At 40.1% G+C, this 15,757-nt stretch overlaps 2 protein-coding genes across 2 annotated transcripts; one reads left to right on the forward strand and one right to left on the reverse strand.

Annotated features, from left to right (window-relative positions):
* Window positions 1–480: 480 nt before the first annotated feature.
* Window positions 481–6,435, reverse strand: mrps31 (mitochondrial ribosomal protein S31). The gene is made up of 7 exons (XM_071530412.1): window positions 6,265–6,435; window positions 4,530–5,015; window positions 3,388–3,540; window positions 2,727–2,870; window positions 2,534–2,610; window positions 1,983–2,123; window positions 481–1,881 (listed from the first exon to the last, which is right to left on the reverse strand). The coding sequence occupies exons 1-7, from the start codon at window positions 6,378–6,380 to the stop codon at window positions 1,646–1,648; spliced, it is 1,353 nt and encodes a 450-aa protein (XP_071386513.1). The 5' UTR covers window positions 6,381–6,435; the 3' UTR covers window positions 481–1,645.
* A 1,171-nt stretch (window positions 6,436–7,606) lies between these two features.
* Window positions 7,607–15,132, forward strand: taf6 (TAF6 RNA polymerase II, TATA box binding protein (TBP)-associated factor). The gene is made up of 15 exons (XM_071530408.1): window positions 7,607–7,787; window positions 9,085–9,242; window positions 9,404–9,490; window positions 9,610–9,763; window positions 9,879–9,935; window positions 10,042–10,161; window positions 10,283–10,404; window positions 10,639–10,716; window positions 10,829–10,930; window positions 11,031–11,213; window positions 11,881–11,955; window positions 12,038–12,163; window positions 12,370–12,543; window positions 13,228–13,419; window positions 14,583–15,132. Exons 2-15 carry the CDS (start codon window positions 9,087–9,089, stop codon window positions 14,871–14,873), a joined length of 1,917 nt encoding a protein of 638 aa, XP_071386509.1. The 5' UTR covers window positions 7,607–7,787; window positions 9,085–9,086; the 3' UTR covers window positions 14,874–15,132.
* Window positions 15,133–15,757: the final 625 nt, after the last annotated feature.

A 15,757-nucleotide genomic window follows, 5' to 3' on the forward strand; every position in this document is an offset into this window, starting at 1 on the left:
CAGGTTTCTCTCTCCACACACACACACACACACACTTATACTGTATATACTCCACGCATGTATATACAAGTTAAGATTGCTTCATTCTGCCAACATCTTATCAAGCCGATCATGAACATGTTTCAGGAAAAGTGAACAAAAAATATGTTCAGGGTTGAAGAATGCCCTCCGGAAATGAGGTCCTTTCCACTGACTTCTCAGGCTCTCATTTTCCACATTTTGTTAGACAATAGATTGCTAAGTGTGTTTTTAGACCACAAGGATGTAATCAGAAGAAATCTGTGCAGTTCATTGTTTTTTTTTTAGCCTTAAAACCACTCTCCCTGGCAGAGGTGTGAGGTTCAGCCTGAACAAATAATGTGATATGAGTCTAATTATACTTCTACTGTAATTCACCATCGGGGTCCTGGCCATGGTGAGTTCACTGCTGGCTTATGGAAAAACACCATCCATCATGATCACCGTGCAGCCCTCACACTGTTTATAAGACCTTTGACACAAAAAGAATACAAGAAATGTTTTCATCCACTTAACCTCACTGAGCGTACAGGCCCTACCGATCCATTCAACAAAAGATTTCACTATCCTGTTTTTCATACAATTTAGTTGCACCAAAACATGAAACCAATACCTTTGATTGACACTATGACAAAAAACAAAAGGCCAGCAACAGGCAACTTCATAACATTGTAAGAAAACAAAAACACTTCTGTACCCTGAAGAAAGCAATTTAAACAGAATAATAGAACACAACAATTTATTTTTTACATCAGTCGTTTCCATATTATATGGCTTTCATAAACACCTGGTCATCACTGTTTTCAGTTGGTTGTATGTGTCAGGGTTTTAGTATTGGACTGTTCTGACCTCATGGCTCCCACTGACTGCAATACACTTCAAAAGAGCATCAAAAATCCATCTAAAATACCATTAAGGGTGACAAGTTTGAGTGTACACTGTAATTTAATCATGACAAAACTTATGCTGTAAAACTTTATGTTAAATAATAAAAGGAGTTACAAGCTCATATCATTATTTTTGGAACAGATTTGCAAACAGTTTTTTCCACATAATGATTTTACAGACAGAAATTCCAAGAGGGGAACTGTATAAACAAGTGGCAACACGGTTGTACTAGTTATCTTATACAGTATAGATTAAAAGTCACATCTCTGCAGTGTGTTTTAGATGCATTTTGGAGGCATTGGGAGCCATGAGGCATGTCAATTTCTATTTGTAATTTCTGCCAAGGCAATGGATGTAACAAACTATTGAAGTCATTAGAAAGTAACTGCCATACACTGGAATGAACAAAAAATGTGACAGTACTGTTGCTATTCTTTCAAGTATACTCTCTGCACAGTTTCTCCATCCAGTACCATGCCAACAGTGTAGCAATAGACAGTGGTTGTGTAGACTGGTCAACATTTCAGAAATGGTAAATATTGTACAATCTTTGACACTGAGGTCCAGACTTTGGAACAAACCTCTCTGACAAGTGTCCTGAAGGTTTCTAATAATCCTCCTCTTCATGTTAAACTGTACATCAGTGGGCAAAAGTGATCTTGGTGCCCAGATGCCTTTGGGAAACAGAGCCTTGTTCCTGTGTGTCCATAACACCTCTTGAAAACATAAGTGTCCCAGGTCAGTTGAGGTAAACATCAGCCTCCTTGAGGATCTCCTCCTTCTGGGTGAAATAGTCCCTGAACCAGGAAATATGCTCCTCCTTCTGTCGGACGGTCAGATAAGGGTTTTGGGACAGGCCGGCCACCACCAGCTCCATGAAGTGGCGCACAGGTCCCTGCCGGGGGAAGCCCTGCTCCAAGTGCTTCTCCAGGAAGACATGCTCATGGAACAGGACACTGGCTTCCTCCTCGAGGCCTATGAAGAGCAAGAAAACACTGTAAATATCCCTGAGACAAAGTTAGACTTTCTTTTTCCTTCTCTGAGAATTCAGCTAGCATAAAGCATTCAGCACTCACCAGCTTCATTGTTGACTGGATACTGCCACAGTTTTCCCTCTTTGGTCCACTGAAGCATTTCCTCAAGCTTGTTGCGGGGCATCTGGTTGGTTGACAGGACCAACTGATTAGCGAAGTCCATGTCCCATATGGTCGGCCGTGCTGAAAAAACAGTGTCATGGGAGAATAAGAATGAAGTAAAACCATAATTCTTATTCTGAACTGACTGGTAATATCATGTCATCAAGAGGCTAGAGAATGACAGCGAACATCAATGAAGCTTTATTCTCTGTAGTGTTACAGCACTGAATGTGGAGTGACTAGCTCCTGCAGACTTATCTGACAAAATAAGAACAGAATTGAGGTGGAATTGGTGCAATTTTAATAGAAACCTCCACTAGATGTTTGAACACAATAGTAGCAAAAATCTGGTGAGAAGAAGGAAATCAACAAGACAGAACAAGGATCTTCTGCTGAGCAATATGAGTTAACATATCTAGACACCATGTATAAAAAGAAGAATTACAATCAATATCCATAAAAAATCAACAGTAACTATTTTTATTTCTTACCAACTGTTGAGTCTGCTCCGTCCTGATCAGTAGTGGGGGCAAAGATGCTTAGTCTTTTCCCTGAGAACAAGTTCCTCCTAACAAATAAAGCATCAAAAGTCAGTTTCACTTCACCATTAAACCCATTGTCCAGCTGAGGAAATAACCTAATAAAGATGCCCTGCGCCTGCGAATTACAAAAGAAAACATTTACCTTCTCCGAACTCCGTCCAGCTCAGCTGTGATGCCCCTGACGTGTGTGTATCCCCGCCCGTCGTCATCAAACCGGATCTGATTGGCTGGCCGAGCATTCTGCCTGTTGGGCTTCTTTCCCACTTTCATGTCAGCGATAATTACCCTGAGAACATATTGTTTAATTATTGTTTATTACATGCGAATAAGGCCTTTAATGTGCCATTATTCAGAAAATGCAGAAAAATTAACATTCACGACTAAAAGCTAAATTCAGGCATAAACACAACACAAGAGTGGGAAATGTAATTTTTGTTTATAAAATTTATAAAAAAAGTTTTTATGTTTTTTTGGTTTTGATGCCATAGGGAATAGAATAGCAAAGATCTAAGTCTGGAAGTGACATAGACTTAGACTATATTTGTGTATGTGAAAGTCAGTGTTTTGCTACTAATGCAAACTGATGTTGGTAAATGAGCCAAAAGCAAAATATACTTGTATTGTCCTTTAAGACAACAAATTTAAACGCTAAATAAAATCCCAATTCGAAAATAAAAAAATGGGGGAAAAATTGAAAAACCAAATGAATTTCTTATAAACATCAGATTTCACGTCACATGACCTTAACCCATACTGGAAGTACAGCCACAACAAAAAGAAAGAAAGGGTCTCAGTCCACATACCCCAGGTTGTTCATATCCCCTTTCTTCTGGGCCTCAGTCACGGCTTCATGCTGCCTCAGTTGTCTGAGGAGCTCAGACTCGGCCTGGCTCTGGTTGGGCAGAGTGGAGGCAGCTGCTGAGGCAGCAGCAACCAGTGCAGGATCCAGAGTCTCACTACACAACACAGTAAAGAAAACCTGAGTCAGCATGTCAAGTGAGAAGTGAGTAAGGCTTCAGGTATCCTCCCAAGGTTATAGTATTGTGCTGAGTGATGGATAGAGGGCTGCTGGTGAGTTCACACAGTACACAAAGTACAAACTGAACAGCATTGAACTTGCATCAATCATAGCAGTGGTAGCACTCATGATCTGAGAATGTTTGTAAGTGTAAAAAAAACTATAAGTTACCCCTGAAGATTTAACCTGTGTTTGGCAACTGGCAACTGTGTTTAAAGTCACAAGGAAACAGCATTTGGATGGTGTTTTGCTTCTGTAACTGACATAATGTGGGGAAGAGATGTTCAAAGGTTTAGGGGAAAATCTGTGATAGTTTTATTGGTTGGATGTTTTATGTATGCCTACTGGTACGACATGAAGTAACCACTAAACTATTTTGTTTTCCAGTAAGTAAAGGGCATTCATTTGGCAATAATTTGTGATCAGGTGTACAGTACGTTATGCTATGATATATCAGCTACCAAGGTCATTTAATTGTGCCTTCAAATGGCAAAACTAACACATAACCTACCTCATATTTAAATCAGTTGTTTTATGATGCTATCGTGGATATAAAGTCTCTGACTTTAAGCAAGGCCGTCTTCAATTTAATTGATTAGACATGTAAGCAATGCAACCACTCTAACTGTTCAATCAAGGTTATATGAGATGAGTGATCATTAGAGTGTTGAGACAAAAGTCGGCACTTCATTGTTACTGTTGAGAAAAGAAAGAAGAGTGGAAGAAACGTGCAGTGTAACAAGCTATTGTAACTTAATGAATGCAGTATTTATCAGCCACAGTTCTCAGAATACAAGTAATATACTATGTCACTTCCTGACTTAATATACGATGAGTACAATGACAGTCGTACCCAATGCAATGTCCCTAACGGATGCTTGTTTCTTCCCGTTACTTGGCCCACCTCTAGTACAAAGCCCCTCTCACCTCTGGGCTGAAGCCTCCTCTGTGGCCTGCTGAAACATACTGATGGTGCTCTCCATAGCTGCTGGCTTGGGCTTGACAGCAGGCTCATACGTTGGCTTGCTCAAGGTTTTAAACTTCTTCTTGTTGGTAACTTCCACCTTCATGGCTCCCAGGAGGTCCAGGAGACTCTCCTTCCCACTCTTAACCACTTCAACCTTCGCTTGTTTTGGCTTTTCCACCTCCTGTCCCATTATAACATCCATCTGCTGTGTGTTACTTGCTTCATCTCTCTTTAACTCTGCTGGCTCCTCCCTTTGTTCGGCCATCTTGACGACTTTGCTGTCATCGTCGACTTTCCCTTCGACCACAGTCGTGGTTTCCGCCACCTCACCGTGTTTTTCGCCATTTGTTCTCCCATCTTGTTTTGGAGGGGCAGCACCATCGTTCTTTTCACAGAAGCTGATTGAACTTGTGCTGAGGGCTTTGACTCCTCCTCCATCTGAAAGTCTATGTAAGGAACAAAACAGAGTTAATAATCATACAGGTTTCTGAATAAATTAAGAGGACTAGTCAACACAAGTCTCTGCCATTTTACGTTCTAGTTCTAGTTTCAAGTGGACCAGCCATAAATCCAAACTATTTAATTTTTTCACTGACATAAAAAAAAATCTATTTTCACTGATTGATTGTTTTATAGATTCTCTTCCCAGCTTTTTGCATTTGCATTTCATTCTATCTTGATGAGAATTCAACTCAACTTGGCTCTAAATTACTCTGTTCAACCAGTATGGCTGAAAATCCCCTCAAACTGAAGTGGACAATCTGCTTTTTTTTAACCTCATAGTCATGCCGTCATTTCTCATCCAAAACAATATGATTATGAAGCCAAAATAAAAAGTATGTTAATTGAACAGCACTGAATTTCAATGCTATGTAAAAGGTGGAGAGGCAACTTTTGAAATGGCTCACACGTTTCACTCTCCTATGTACATAATTCAATTCTGAGGATGATGAATCTAATATAAATAAATAAATATAGCCTCTTAGTTACTAGCTATCCCTAGATGGGTATGGCAGCTCTGTGAGTAGATGGTGTGAAGTCTGTGATTGGAAACGGAAAACACACAGGAAACACAATAACTCCAAGTAAGTTTAAAACAGCACACGAAATGGTAATCTGAGCTCAATTTATGACTACTTCCTCTAATAAAAATTAAATATAGGCAGGGGTGAACAGTTGCAAGGGCCATCCCATTGGTGAGCTAGCCAAACGTTCAAGGTCAGCGACTGATTACACAATATAAGAGCCCGCAAAAATAAAACAACAAAAAACAGGGGTGAAATTTCATTGTAGTCAAGCAGATTTCATCACCATATTCGCCGTATCTTACAATGGTACCATCTCGTCTTTTTTGGATTCACTGGCATGCTAAACTGTTAACTTTAAATACACGTTACCATGGAAACGACCTACCAGCGCAGCACCTGAATCGCACGAGCACACGTCAATCAAAGTGTCCCGCCCCCTAGTGCAGGTTTAACCGTTACCCTTCCCTCAGCGTAGACAGAAATAACGAAGAAAAATAATTTGTGGGCTATTTTGAACGCATATTTTGTACATTTATCGCCATTACTTTCTCCTATGAACAGAAGCGGTAAGGCACGTCACTAAACAACCCAAATAAAGTCATGTGTCACTTCTTCATGTGTGTTTCGTGTGTCCCCTTCAGCCCCAGCTGACAGTCACGTATCCTACCTGAACACGGGCAGAGCAGCTACTATGTCACATTTCGCTGGCAACACACACGCCTCGTAGGCATGAACTGCAGGATTTCGAGCCGTATACACTGCGCGGAATAAACATCTATACATGATTGCTTTTCACAAAACCCTAATAATGTCGCCCTTCCACGCTCCTGGCGTTTTCTTCCGTTGCTACAGAAAAAGGTTGCCGCCGTAACCCAAAGGACAACGTTGGTTCCGGGATAGAATGTCATGTTCTTGGTGTAGCTCAGTAAAAAATAAAGGCTATATACTGTGTTAGAAAGTGCAATAAATTAAACATGATAGTGATTCTGTTTCCCTCTAAAACAATCCCTGCTAAAGACAAAATTGAGGTGTTAACTTACAAAGCTCATTGGTTGTATATTATAGTCTATAACTTTGTTAATTTAAAAAGCTCATGCAGTAATTGTTCTTGAGAAATTATTCCCCTTCTTCCACTTATTTTTCTTCTTCTTCTTTTGAATATTATTATTATTAGCCTATTATTATTATTATTATTATTATTATTATTAGTAGTAGTAGTAGTAGTAGTAGTAGTAGTAGTAGTAGTAGTAGTAGTAGAAGTAGACTAGTAGTAGTAGTAGTCTTTTTAGAAAGACAAAAGTCACTCACATCTGTTGAAATTGTTAGACTTCAAATTCTCAGCTATCCAGATCTCAGATTCCCTCTCTTGGTCTCTCAACGCCAGTCGTATGCTAAACAAGGCACAACTGTGAGTGTACTTTCAGGGTGGTTTGGGAACCTCATTCAAGGGAACCACGCACTATTGAACATAACTCTAAAATCTACATCAAAGATCATAAGCACAGAACTACCACATCTCCATGATATCTACACTACTTGCTGCAAGAGGAAAGCCATAAGCATCATTCAAGACCCCAGTTGTTCAGCTCATGGTCTTTTCTCAACTCTGCCATCTGGAAGCTCTATCAGAACCCATAACACCGGCTTCAGACCATAGACTGTAAACTGCTTCAGACACAGTTTATAGGCAGTCAGAATCATGAACAGTGGTCGTGCAGTCTGATGCACAAATACACACATGCAGTAGGTCTGTGTGGTGTTATACTGTTGTTGTTGTTGGTGTTTTTTTTTATTATTATTATCAGTCGTAAAATAGAACAGGCGTAATTTAATCTAATTTAATTTTAATTTAATTTAATCTTTGAATTGAAATTGAATTGCACGAAATGTACAGACTGTATGTCTCTTTAATGCACATGACAATAAACTTGAAGTGATCTCTGTATCTGTAAGGACCTTAACCAGAGTCTCGCGATGACATAACCTAACGTGAATCAAAATGGCGACATTTCGGAAACGGAGGTTAGAGCTCCAATCGCTGAATTAGTTATATCAAGAGATGGATATAAATCATGAAGAGTTAGCTTGGCGAAATAATCATTTTTGCAAATCTTAATAGTGGGTGTTTTTATTCGTATAAATTCTTGCTTAACCTCGGAAAGGTGGTAACGATTTAGCAACTTCACACAGGTAAGAACGTCAATGCTAGCTAAGTTACTAGCATGCAAGCTAACTAACCCAGCTAACTAAGCTCACAGTGACATAAAAGAAGTATGCACTAGCGAAGAAGCTTAAAATTTCAGGTTTTGTTTAATTTGTTTATGAAGTTGTTGCACGTGGACGAATACACTTCTGTTGTGGCTTGTGTTTTGTATGGAGCCGGTTGCTTTTCTTCAGAGTGGTTAACGCGCTTTCTGGGAAACTATGTTTACACGGCATTTCTTAGCGGTAGGAGTGAACGGGGTCAAAACTGAAATTGCTGTAGCACAACATTCATACCAAGTATAATACGTTAACTGCATGGGACAAAATAAGGCTAAATCCACAAATTTAGCCATTTTTGGCCCATTAAGATTATTTTGCTATATGGAAATAAGCCTCCGACATGTGAGGAAATGTTCAACTAATATAAGACGTGCGTTTTTACTCAATTTTAGATTGGGAAAACGGATTGAAAAGGGACTGAGGGCGCATTGCGAATCTATTTTCAACAGAATCGTGTCCTGATTGCCTTTTTATCACTCAAGTTTAATGTTTGTAATACCGTTAAATATAAACGTACTTTGAAGCCCCCCATTCCCTTCTAAAATGAAAAACACTTTGAATAGGCTTAGGCCAAAATAGCCCCAATCTGTGTCGTTCTGTTTCTGTCTTGGCATAGAAGAAAATTTAATGTCAAATTCCATTGCATATTTTGACAGTTGCCAACTTAAAGGTAAACATCTCACAGAACAGGACTTGGGGCATATTTTTAATTGTTTAGGTCCATTCAGAATGTGATCCTCCAAGCAGCCAGCACTTCTTTCAAAGAAATGAAATTGACTTGCACTATTCGCTGCTGCACTCAGTGCACAGTGTATTTTGATGGTAGAGGACTGTAGGAGTAAAAGGCAAAGCAATTATGAAAGTTACAATTTTGCATGAGTTGCAAAATCAGCCACAGTGCATAGTCATCACAGATGTGCACACTGAAACATCGCTTAGGTCTACTTTGTCACTCAGGTTTTTTAGAAGTGTGACTTTAAGTGTCTAAGTGTATGTTTGCAAAGCAAAAGTTTGCGATGGTAACTTCAGGTCCCTTGAGTGGCCATTACTGGACCATTCAACATTACAGAGAACTAAAAAAAGTTTTACCAAACTGAAATATTGCTTTGAGTGAAAAAAAAATCACCTTAATAAGTGGAACTGATGTGTGCAGTTGTGTTTGTGTGTGTGCATAGCATTAGGGATTATGCCTTGTTATTCATTGCCCTGTTTGCCTTTATAGCCATGGCGGAGGAGCGACGGCAAAAGCAGTGCTCAGTGGTCCTGCCCACAGAGTCTATGAAGGCCATGGCAGAGTCTGTGGGCGTGGGGCAGTTACAGGAGGAGAGCTGTTCAGCCCTAAGTGAAGAGGTCAGCTACAGAATAAAGGAAATTGCTCAGGTAAGGCTCAGAGGATTCAAGAAGATATCAAGGTTGTGGGTGCATAAATTAGTATATAACCAACTAAATGTTTTGCCTATGTGCTTGAATGTCATATTTCTGTTATGTCTGATTAGTTGGCAATATATTTGTATTTATTCTCTTTCCCCCCTTTTCCATAGGATGCTCTGAAGTTCATGCACCATGGAAAGAGACGCAAATTAACTACCAGTGACATAGATAACGCTCTCAAACTAAAAAATGTAGAGGTGAGGGAGAACTGTTGTAATTTGAATTAGAGAACAGAAAGTGCTCTTGGTGGCGTAATTGTTTGTTTTTGATGTAAGTTACTGGGTTATGCATTCAAAACAAATCCCTCTCCTTTCAGCCGCTGTATGGGTTCCAGTCACAGGAGTTTATCCCCTTCCGCTTTGCAAGTGGCGGTGGGAGGGAGCTTCATTTCTATGAGGAAAAGGAAGTGGACCTCAGTGACATAATCAACACACCGCTTCCCAGAGTTCCACTAGACGTTTCTCTCAAAGGTACTCAAACAATCAGTATCACGTCACATGTCATTATATCCTAAGAAATGCTGTTGTCTTGTTCTAAATGTATTTTGTGGAAGCTCATACATCCCACTTGTTTTTTAATCCACAGCCCATTGGTTAAGTATTGACGGGGTGCAGCCTGCTATACCAGAAAATCCACCTCCAGGTGAGACTTGTTTGAATTTTTCTCTCTTAAAAGACACAGAAAAATATGGAGAAACGTGTTTTATTGAATTGCTGGCCATTGAGCTATCTTGTTTACTCCGTTTCAGCATCGAAAGAGCAACAGAAGACTGAATCCACAGAGCCGCTCAAAGTTGTCAAGCCTGGTCAGGAGGAGGAGGGTACCATTCAGGGCAAGAGTCAGGGGGCAACGGCTGCTGATGGCAAAGGTCAGTGTCTCATTTTGTATTATATCAAAATTTCTTTCTCTCTCTCCCCCTCCTCCCCTGTGATTATGTCTGTCTCATTCATCCATGATTCATCCTATATTTGTATCTGTTTCTCTATCAGGAAAGGAGAAGGGTCTGATGAGGTTGAAGCCTCGCAGCACTCACGAACTCTCTGTGGAACAGCAGCTCTACTACAAGGAAATCACAGAGGCTTGTGTTGGCTCCTGTGAAGCTAAGAGGGCTGTAAGTCCCAACTATCTGTCTGATTATATGGTTTACCTAACAGTTGCTCACTAATACTGTAATTAGTGTTTTACTCACCTTGTTTTGAAAGGTAATTACATTGTGGGATTTAATTAGCCATAAAGTGACAAAATCAAAGCGCTCGGCAGAACTTGGAGCAGTCAGTATTACTCATGTGTCGGCTTCATAGTGAAGGAAATTTTTGGTGTAATTACACTCTCTTGTGTCATTCAGGAGGCTTTGCAGAGTATTGCTACAGACCCTGGACTGTATCAGATGCTTCCAAGATTCAGCACTTTTATTTCTGAGGGGGTAAGCATTTCTTCCATAGCCTTTTCAATTTTGTGAAGCTTCCTTTCTTTCCTAATATAAAACAGCCAAACATCTCACTGCTGAAGGTACTGACTTCATGCTCTCCTCAAAGGTGCGTGTAAATGTGGTGCAAAACAACTTGGCTCTGCTGATTTACCTCATGCGGATGGTCAAAGCTCTAATGGACAACCCCACCCTCTACTTGGAGAAATATGTGAGTTAAGAAACAAACATAAAATGCTGCGTTATTTTACTCCAGGAATATAATCTTAATCTTAATCTTTCCCCTCTCTGACCCTGTGACCCATGTGTAGCTGCATGAGCTCATCCCGGCTGTGGTGACGTGCATTGTGAGTAAGCAGCTGTGTTTGCGGCCAGATGTTGACAACCACTGGGCCCTGCGGGACTTTGCTGCTCGCCTCATGGCCCAAAGCTGTAAAACCTTCAGCACAACGACCAACAACATCCAGTCCCGCATTACCAAGACCTTTACTAAGGTGGGTTGTGTGTGTGTGTGTGTATGTTTCTTTTTCGTAAATGTTGAGGTACAGAAAAGGTGCATGGATCTGACACTGTATCAATACAGCAAAACCTATCCATGCAAAGTGTAAGTTGACATTTTGAACATGGTTGAGGCAGTCAAGTGACAAAAAGCTCCCCTTGTTACCTTGTTTGTTTTATCTGTGATTTTTACATATGTGCAGTGGCACTAACAATTTCACAAATTTTGGCCGTTGGCAGTTATGGCCTTTTAAAGTTTGAAATTTTGACCTTTAATTATAGCATCCCCACCACACCAGCCAAAGTGAACCAAAGCCACAGTGCCAAAATGCATCATCCCTCCAAGTTTTGTCAAAATGACAGCAGTGGTGTCTGAGATGCATATCACATTTGAGTTGACCTTTAATTGTAGTTCCCCCATCAGGCCATTCAGTGTAATTTGTAAGCATAGCTGGATTTGTGAAGGAAGTTTAGTTAAATTTCCAAATACTTAAGTTCACTGCCACACAAAAAAAAAAATTGGAAAAACAGATACTAATGGCCAGTGACCTCTGCAGAACAGTTTTTGTAGCCTTAGATAAACGTTACCCTCCTTGTGTTTGACTTTGACCGCCCTGCTTAAAAGGCTTCACTGACATTGACATTGTTGACATTGTCTCTCAGAGTTGGCTGGATGACAAAACCCAGTGGACGACACGTTACGGCTGCATCGCTGGACTTTCTGAACTAGGAGCTGATGTGAGTGTGAATCTGTTTCCCACGGTGCTTCCCGGTCCGCTCTACTGCGTTGGCTCCAACCTCCTCCTTTTGTCTTCTGCAGGTGATCAAGACGTTGATCCTTCCTCGGCTTGCTGTAGAGGGCGCTCGCATCAAAGCAGTGATGGAAGGACCGGTGGTCTCCAATATTGATAAGATAGGAGCTGACCATGTTCAAAGCCTCTTATTGGTAATTAATAAAGTTCTGTGATTATCATGCATTTGAAGATACACTATAGCATGGATTGATACATCTGTTATGTAAAACAGTCGAAGCATGTCACACAAACAACATGACAGTTGATTCACTCTGTCTGCCTATTGTAGCAGAACATTACTTCTATTTATGTCCAAAAGTGAGGAAGTCTTTTTTTTTTTTATTCCCGCTCTTCTAAGAAACACTGTGCCAGTGTCATTGCCAAGACACGACCTTTGCCTGACAATGTGGAGCAGTATCGGGTGGACTACGGCTACCTTGGACCCATGCTTTGTTCCCATGTAGTGAAGGCCAGGACCCAAGCAGCACTGCAAGCTCAGCAAGTCAACAGAACCACATTAACAATCACACAGGTACATTAAATACTTCATGAAATAATGTATAATGTTGTGTTGAATTATGAAGGAATGTGCAAATGTCTATTTTTAAAAAAAAAAATTATTCTGAAATAATTATATCGCTGTCCTCTGAACAGCCATTTGAATTTGTCTTCCAAACACAATTTTTATCATTAATAATAGTCTTGCGGACAAAAGACATGGATATCCATTTGTTTGATGGTAGGCATGGAGCTAGGACACTGTCGCTGTTTTGTACTCAGTCCAACACAAATCATTTTAAACATTTGCTTTTGTTAAAAGCAATGCAGTATTTTGTTAATCTAACCGCAATTAGGTGTCTAGTAGTACAATACTAGTACAATAATTGTTAGGTTATCTGTTAATTGGAGCTAGAAATCAGAGAAGTGCTGGTGCTGCACTAGATACACTTTTTTGGTTCCACCTAACATAAATAGCATCCAAATTTAGACTGAAAAAATTAACTATAAGATACCTCCTGTGATTCATTGAATATTCAGACTTGAATATGATGTTTGTTAAATGCACCATCCCTTTGTTTAACATACCGTGCTTATATTTTACCATACAGCGACCATAACGCTGTTGTTCAGGTGTCACAAACCAGAGTTCATGTGAGGTGTTACTGAGTATGCTATGGACAGCCGCACACTAACAGTGTCATCTGTTTTCTTGCAGCCTCGTCCCACTCTCTCAGTCTCGCAAAGTGGTCTGAGTGGGTCTGGAGGGCCTCGCACTCCCAGCATCATTAAGGTTCCCAGCTCTCTCACCCTGATGTCCCCTCGACCAGGCACCCCGTCGCAGCCGTCTCCCCCGGCAACAAAATACATCGTCATGGCAACCAGTGCGGGCGCTGCCTCGACTCAGCAGGTTCGTTGAGTAGCAGTTTTACATAGTATGAAATTGTCACAACTAGATTTGGTTCTGTATGAATAATGAGTGAAGTGTGATGAAGTGTAAATATGTATGCTTACATTCATGTTGTGAAACTCTATCCCAGTCTAATTAGGGGTTACAACAAGTGGTTGACCGATTCAGTGGTTGATCTATGTAATTAGGGCTAGGTAGAGTTTTTATAAATAATTGATAATCAGTGGATGTGAGCACTGATTACACTCTACACAGTTTTGAAAATGCATATTATTATTCGTTGATGTGGTTCACAGGAAATGTCTTTCAATGTTTTCTTGGAGCACTTTTGCAGTGTCAGCTCTGTATGGGAGTTTTGACTGGGAGAATTCAATGCAGCCACAACCAACAGGGACCAAATTCTATGTATATTTTAGTGTCATGACATTTCCGTATTTCCATATGTGGAAAAAAATAAATCACACAAAAGTGGAATTATTCTGTCATGATCCTCATAAATCTATAAGTCATATATTTCTGCCTTGAGTTGAAAACATTTTGGAAAAAAATGTTATTTCACAGTGTTTTTGTATACATCATACAGAAATACATAAAAATGATGTAAACCTAATAATATTTTATGTATTCTAGTTAATCGGAGCTGGAAGTGGAAGTCTGTATATAGATGTTATTGTAATAAATTCCATATTAGTATATTATTAATCAGATGTATTAGTTGGCTTTTTTTCTCCCCTAAAAATGGCATCAGTCTTCAAAAATCCACAATCGGTCACCTTCTAGTGAAAACACCTTTGGTTTAAAGCGTTCCTCCCGTGGTTGCTGAATTTCTTGTGGGTCTTCCTGTCAGAGACTTGGCAACATGATTGATAATGGCGTTGATTTCCTTTACAACAGACATGACCCCAACTGACCTTTAGCACCCTCAGTTGCTATGATTAAAGGTCAGTTGGGTGTTATGATTGAAGGTCCAAACAGAAAACTTTAAAGGCCCACCCAATGTGTGATTCACCAAAATCAGATCTAAGACCTCTACAGGGTGTCTGTAGGTCCTGGAAAAATTCTTAAAATGTCCTTTAAATTATAAACTTCAGATCTTAAAATGTCTTTAATATGGTCACATTCCAGTGCAGGGGTTTATTGTCTGTCTTGTTGTCCTCCCTCAGGTCATCACCCTCAGCTCTTCCCAGTCAGCCTCACCAGTCACCAGCACTGTTCCCAGCGCCACTTCCACCTTGCAGCCCCTGGTAAAACTGGAGTCTGGCGGCGGCCCGGGGCTGACGGGGCCACGACCCCTGCAGAAGTACATTGTGGTGTCTCTGCCCTCGTCCGCCTCTTCCTCCCTAGAGAGTAAGAGCTCCATGCTTCCCACCTCCATTTCCTCAACCTCATTAGAAGCGGGGATGAAGATGGACCGCTCCGATTCTCCGGGAGCGAGCACGCAATCCCCACACTGAGACTCGCAGGTAGTGGAGACGACGGAGAGTTTTATCTCGCTGGTGCAGCTGACGCACGCTAGCAGGCTGGGAGGGGTTGAACTTAGAGAAGTAAACTCTGCAGCATCGTGTCAATATACGAACACTCGACTGATAAAGAGCGGATATGACTAGAAATTGTAAATATGTTCACACCTAATGAAATCTGAGATCAATCTGTGACATTTGTAATGGTTCAGCTGATATTCTAATTGATTTCATGTTCCTTTTTTACTCTAAAATAAATCAGATTTTGTAAGGATTTCTTCATGTGGGTGTATTTTTTAGGGGATGGGTTAATAACTATTCATTGTTTTTTTTATGTTACAAAAATAATTTTACTGGGAGAAGTTTGGTATAACTTGGTATAACTGTCACCCTTTATATTACTTTTGTACCAGAAATACCAGAATACAGTCAGAGTAAATGCACATTTTCTCCTCAGCTCTAAGTGGCAATAAGAATTATATTTTGAGGGTAAATACACAATAATATTTTATTCAAACACACTTTTAGCTTTGACACTATTCTCTGAAACGGTTTGCCACATGGGCTTTTATTTGAAAAACAAATAAACAAATCGACTACAATCCAATCACCAGTGTAAAGCCAGTAAAACAAGACTGCAGGTCAGTGATTTCCAAAGGTGATCCTTCGCAAAGAGTAATACAATATGCAAAAGTGAAAAGAATAATAATAATATAATTACTCATTCCCCTCATTGTCCCTTTTACATGCTCTACTTAGTCACATATGCCTGTGTAAGATAGGTATGTGTGGTGAGGAATATACAGTATATGACATACATGACTGCCCAAAAATGCACAAACCGCAACTAAAACACATAAACGTAGCAGAACAAAAAG

Source organism: Centroberyx affinis, unplaced genomic scaffold, assembly GCF_046629955.1.
Source record: "Centroberyx affinis isolate AG114_WGS23_722 - 3 ecotype Tasmania unplaced genomic scaffold, CSIRO-AGI_Caff_v1 ptg001926l_1, whole genome shotgun sequence".
NCBI lineage: Eukaryota > Metazoa > Chordata > Actinopteri > Beryciformes > Berycidae > Centroberyx > Centroberyx affinis.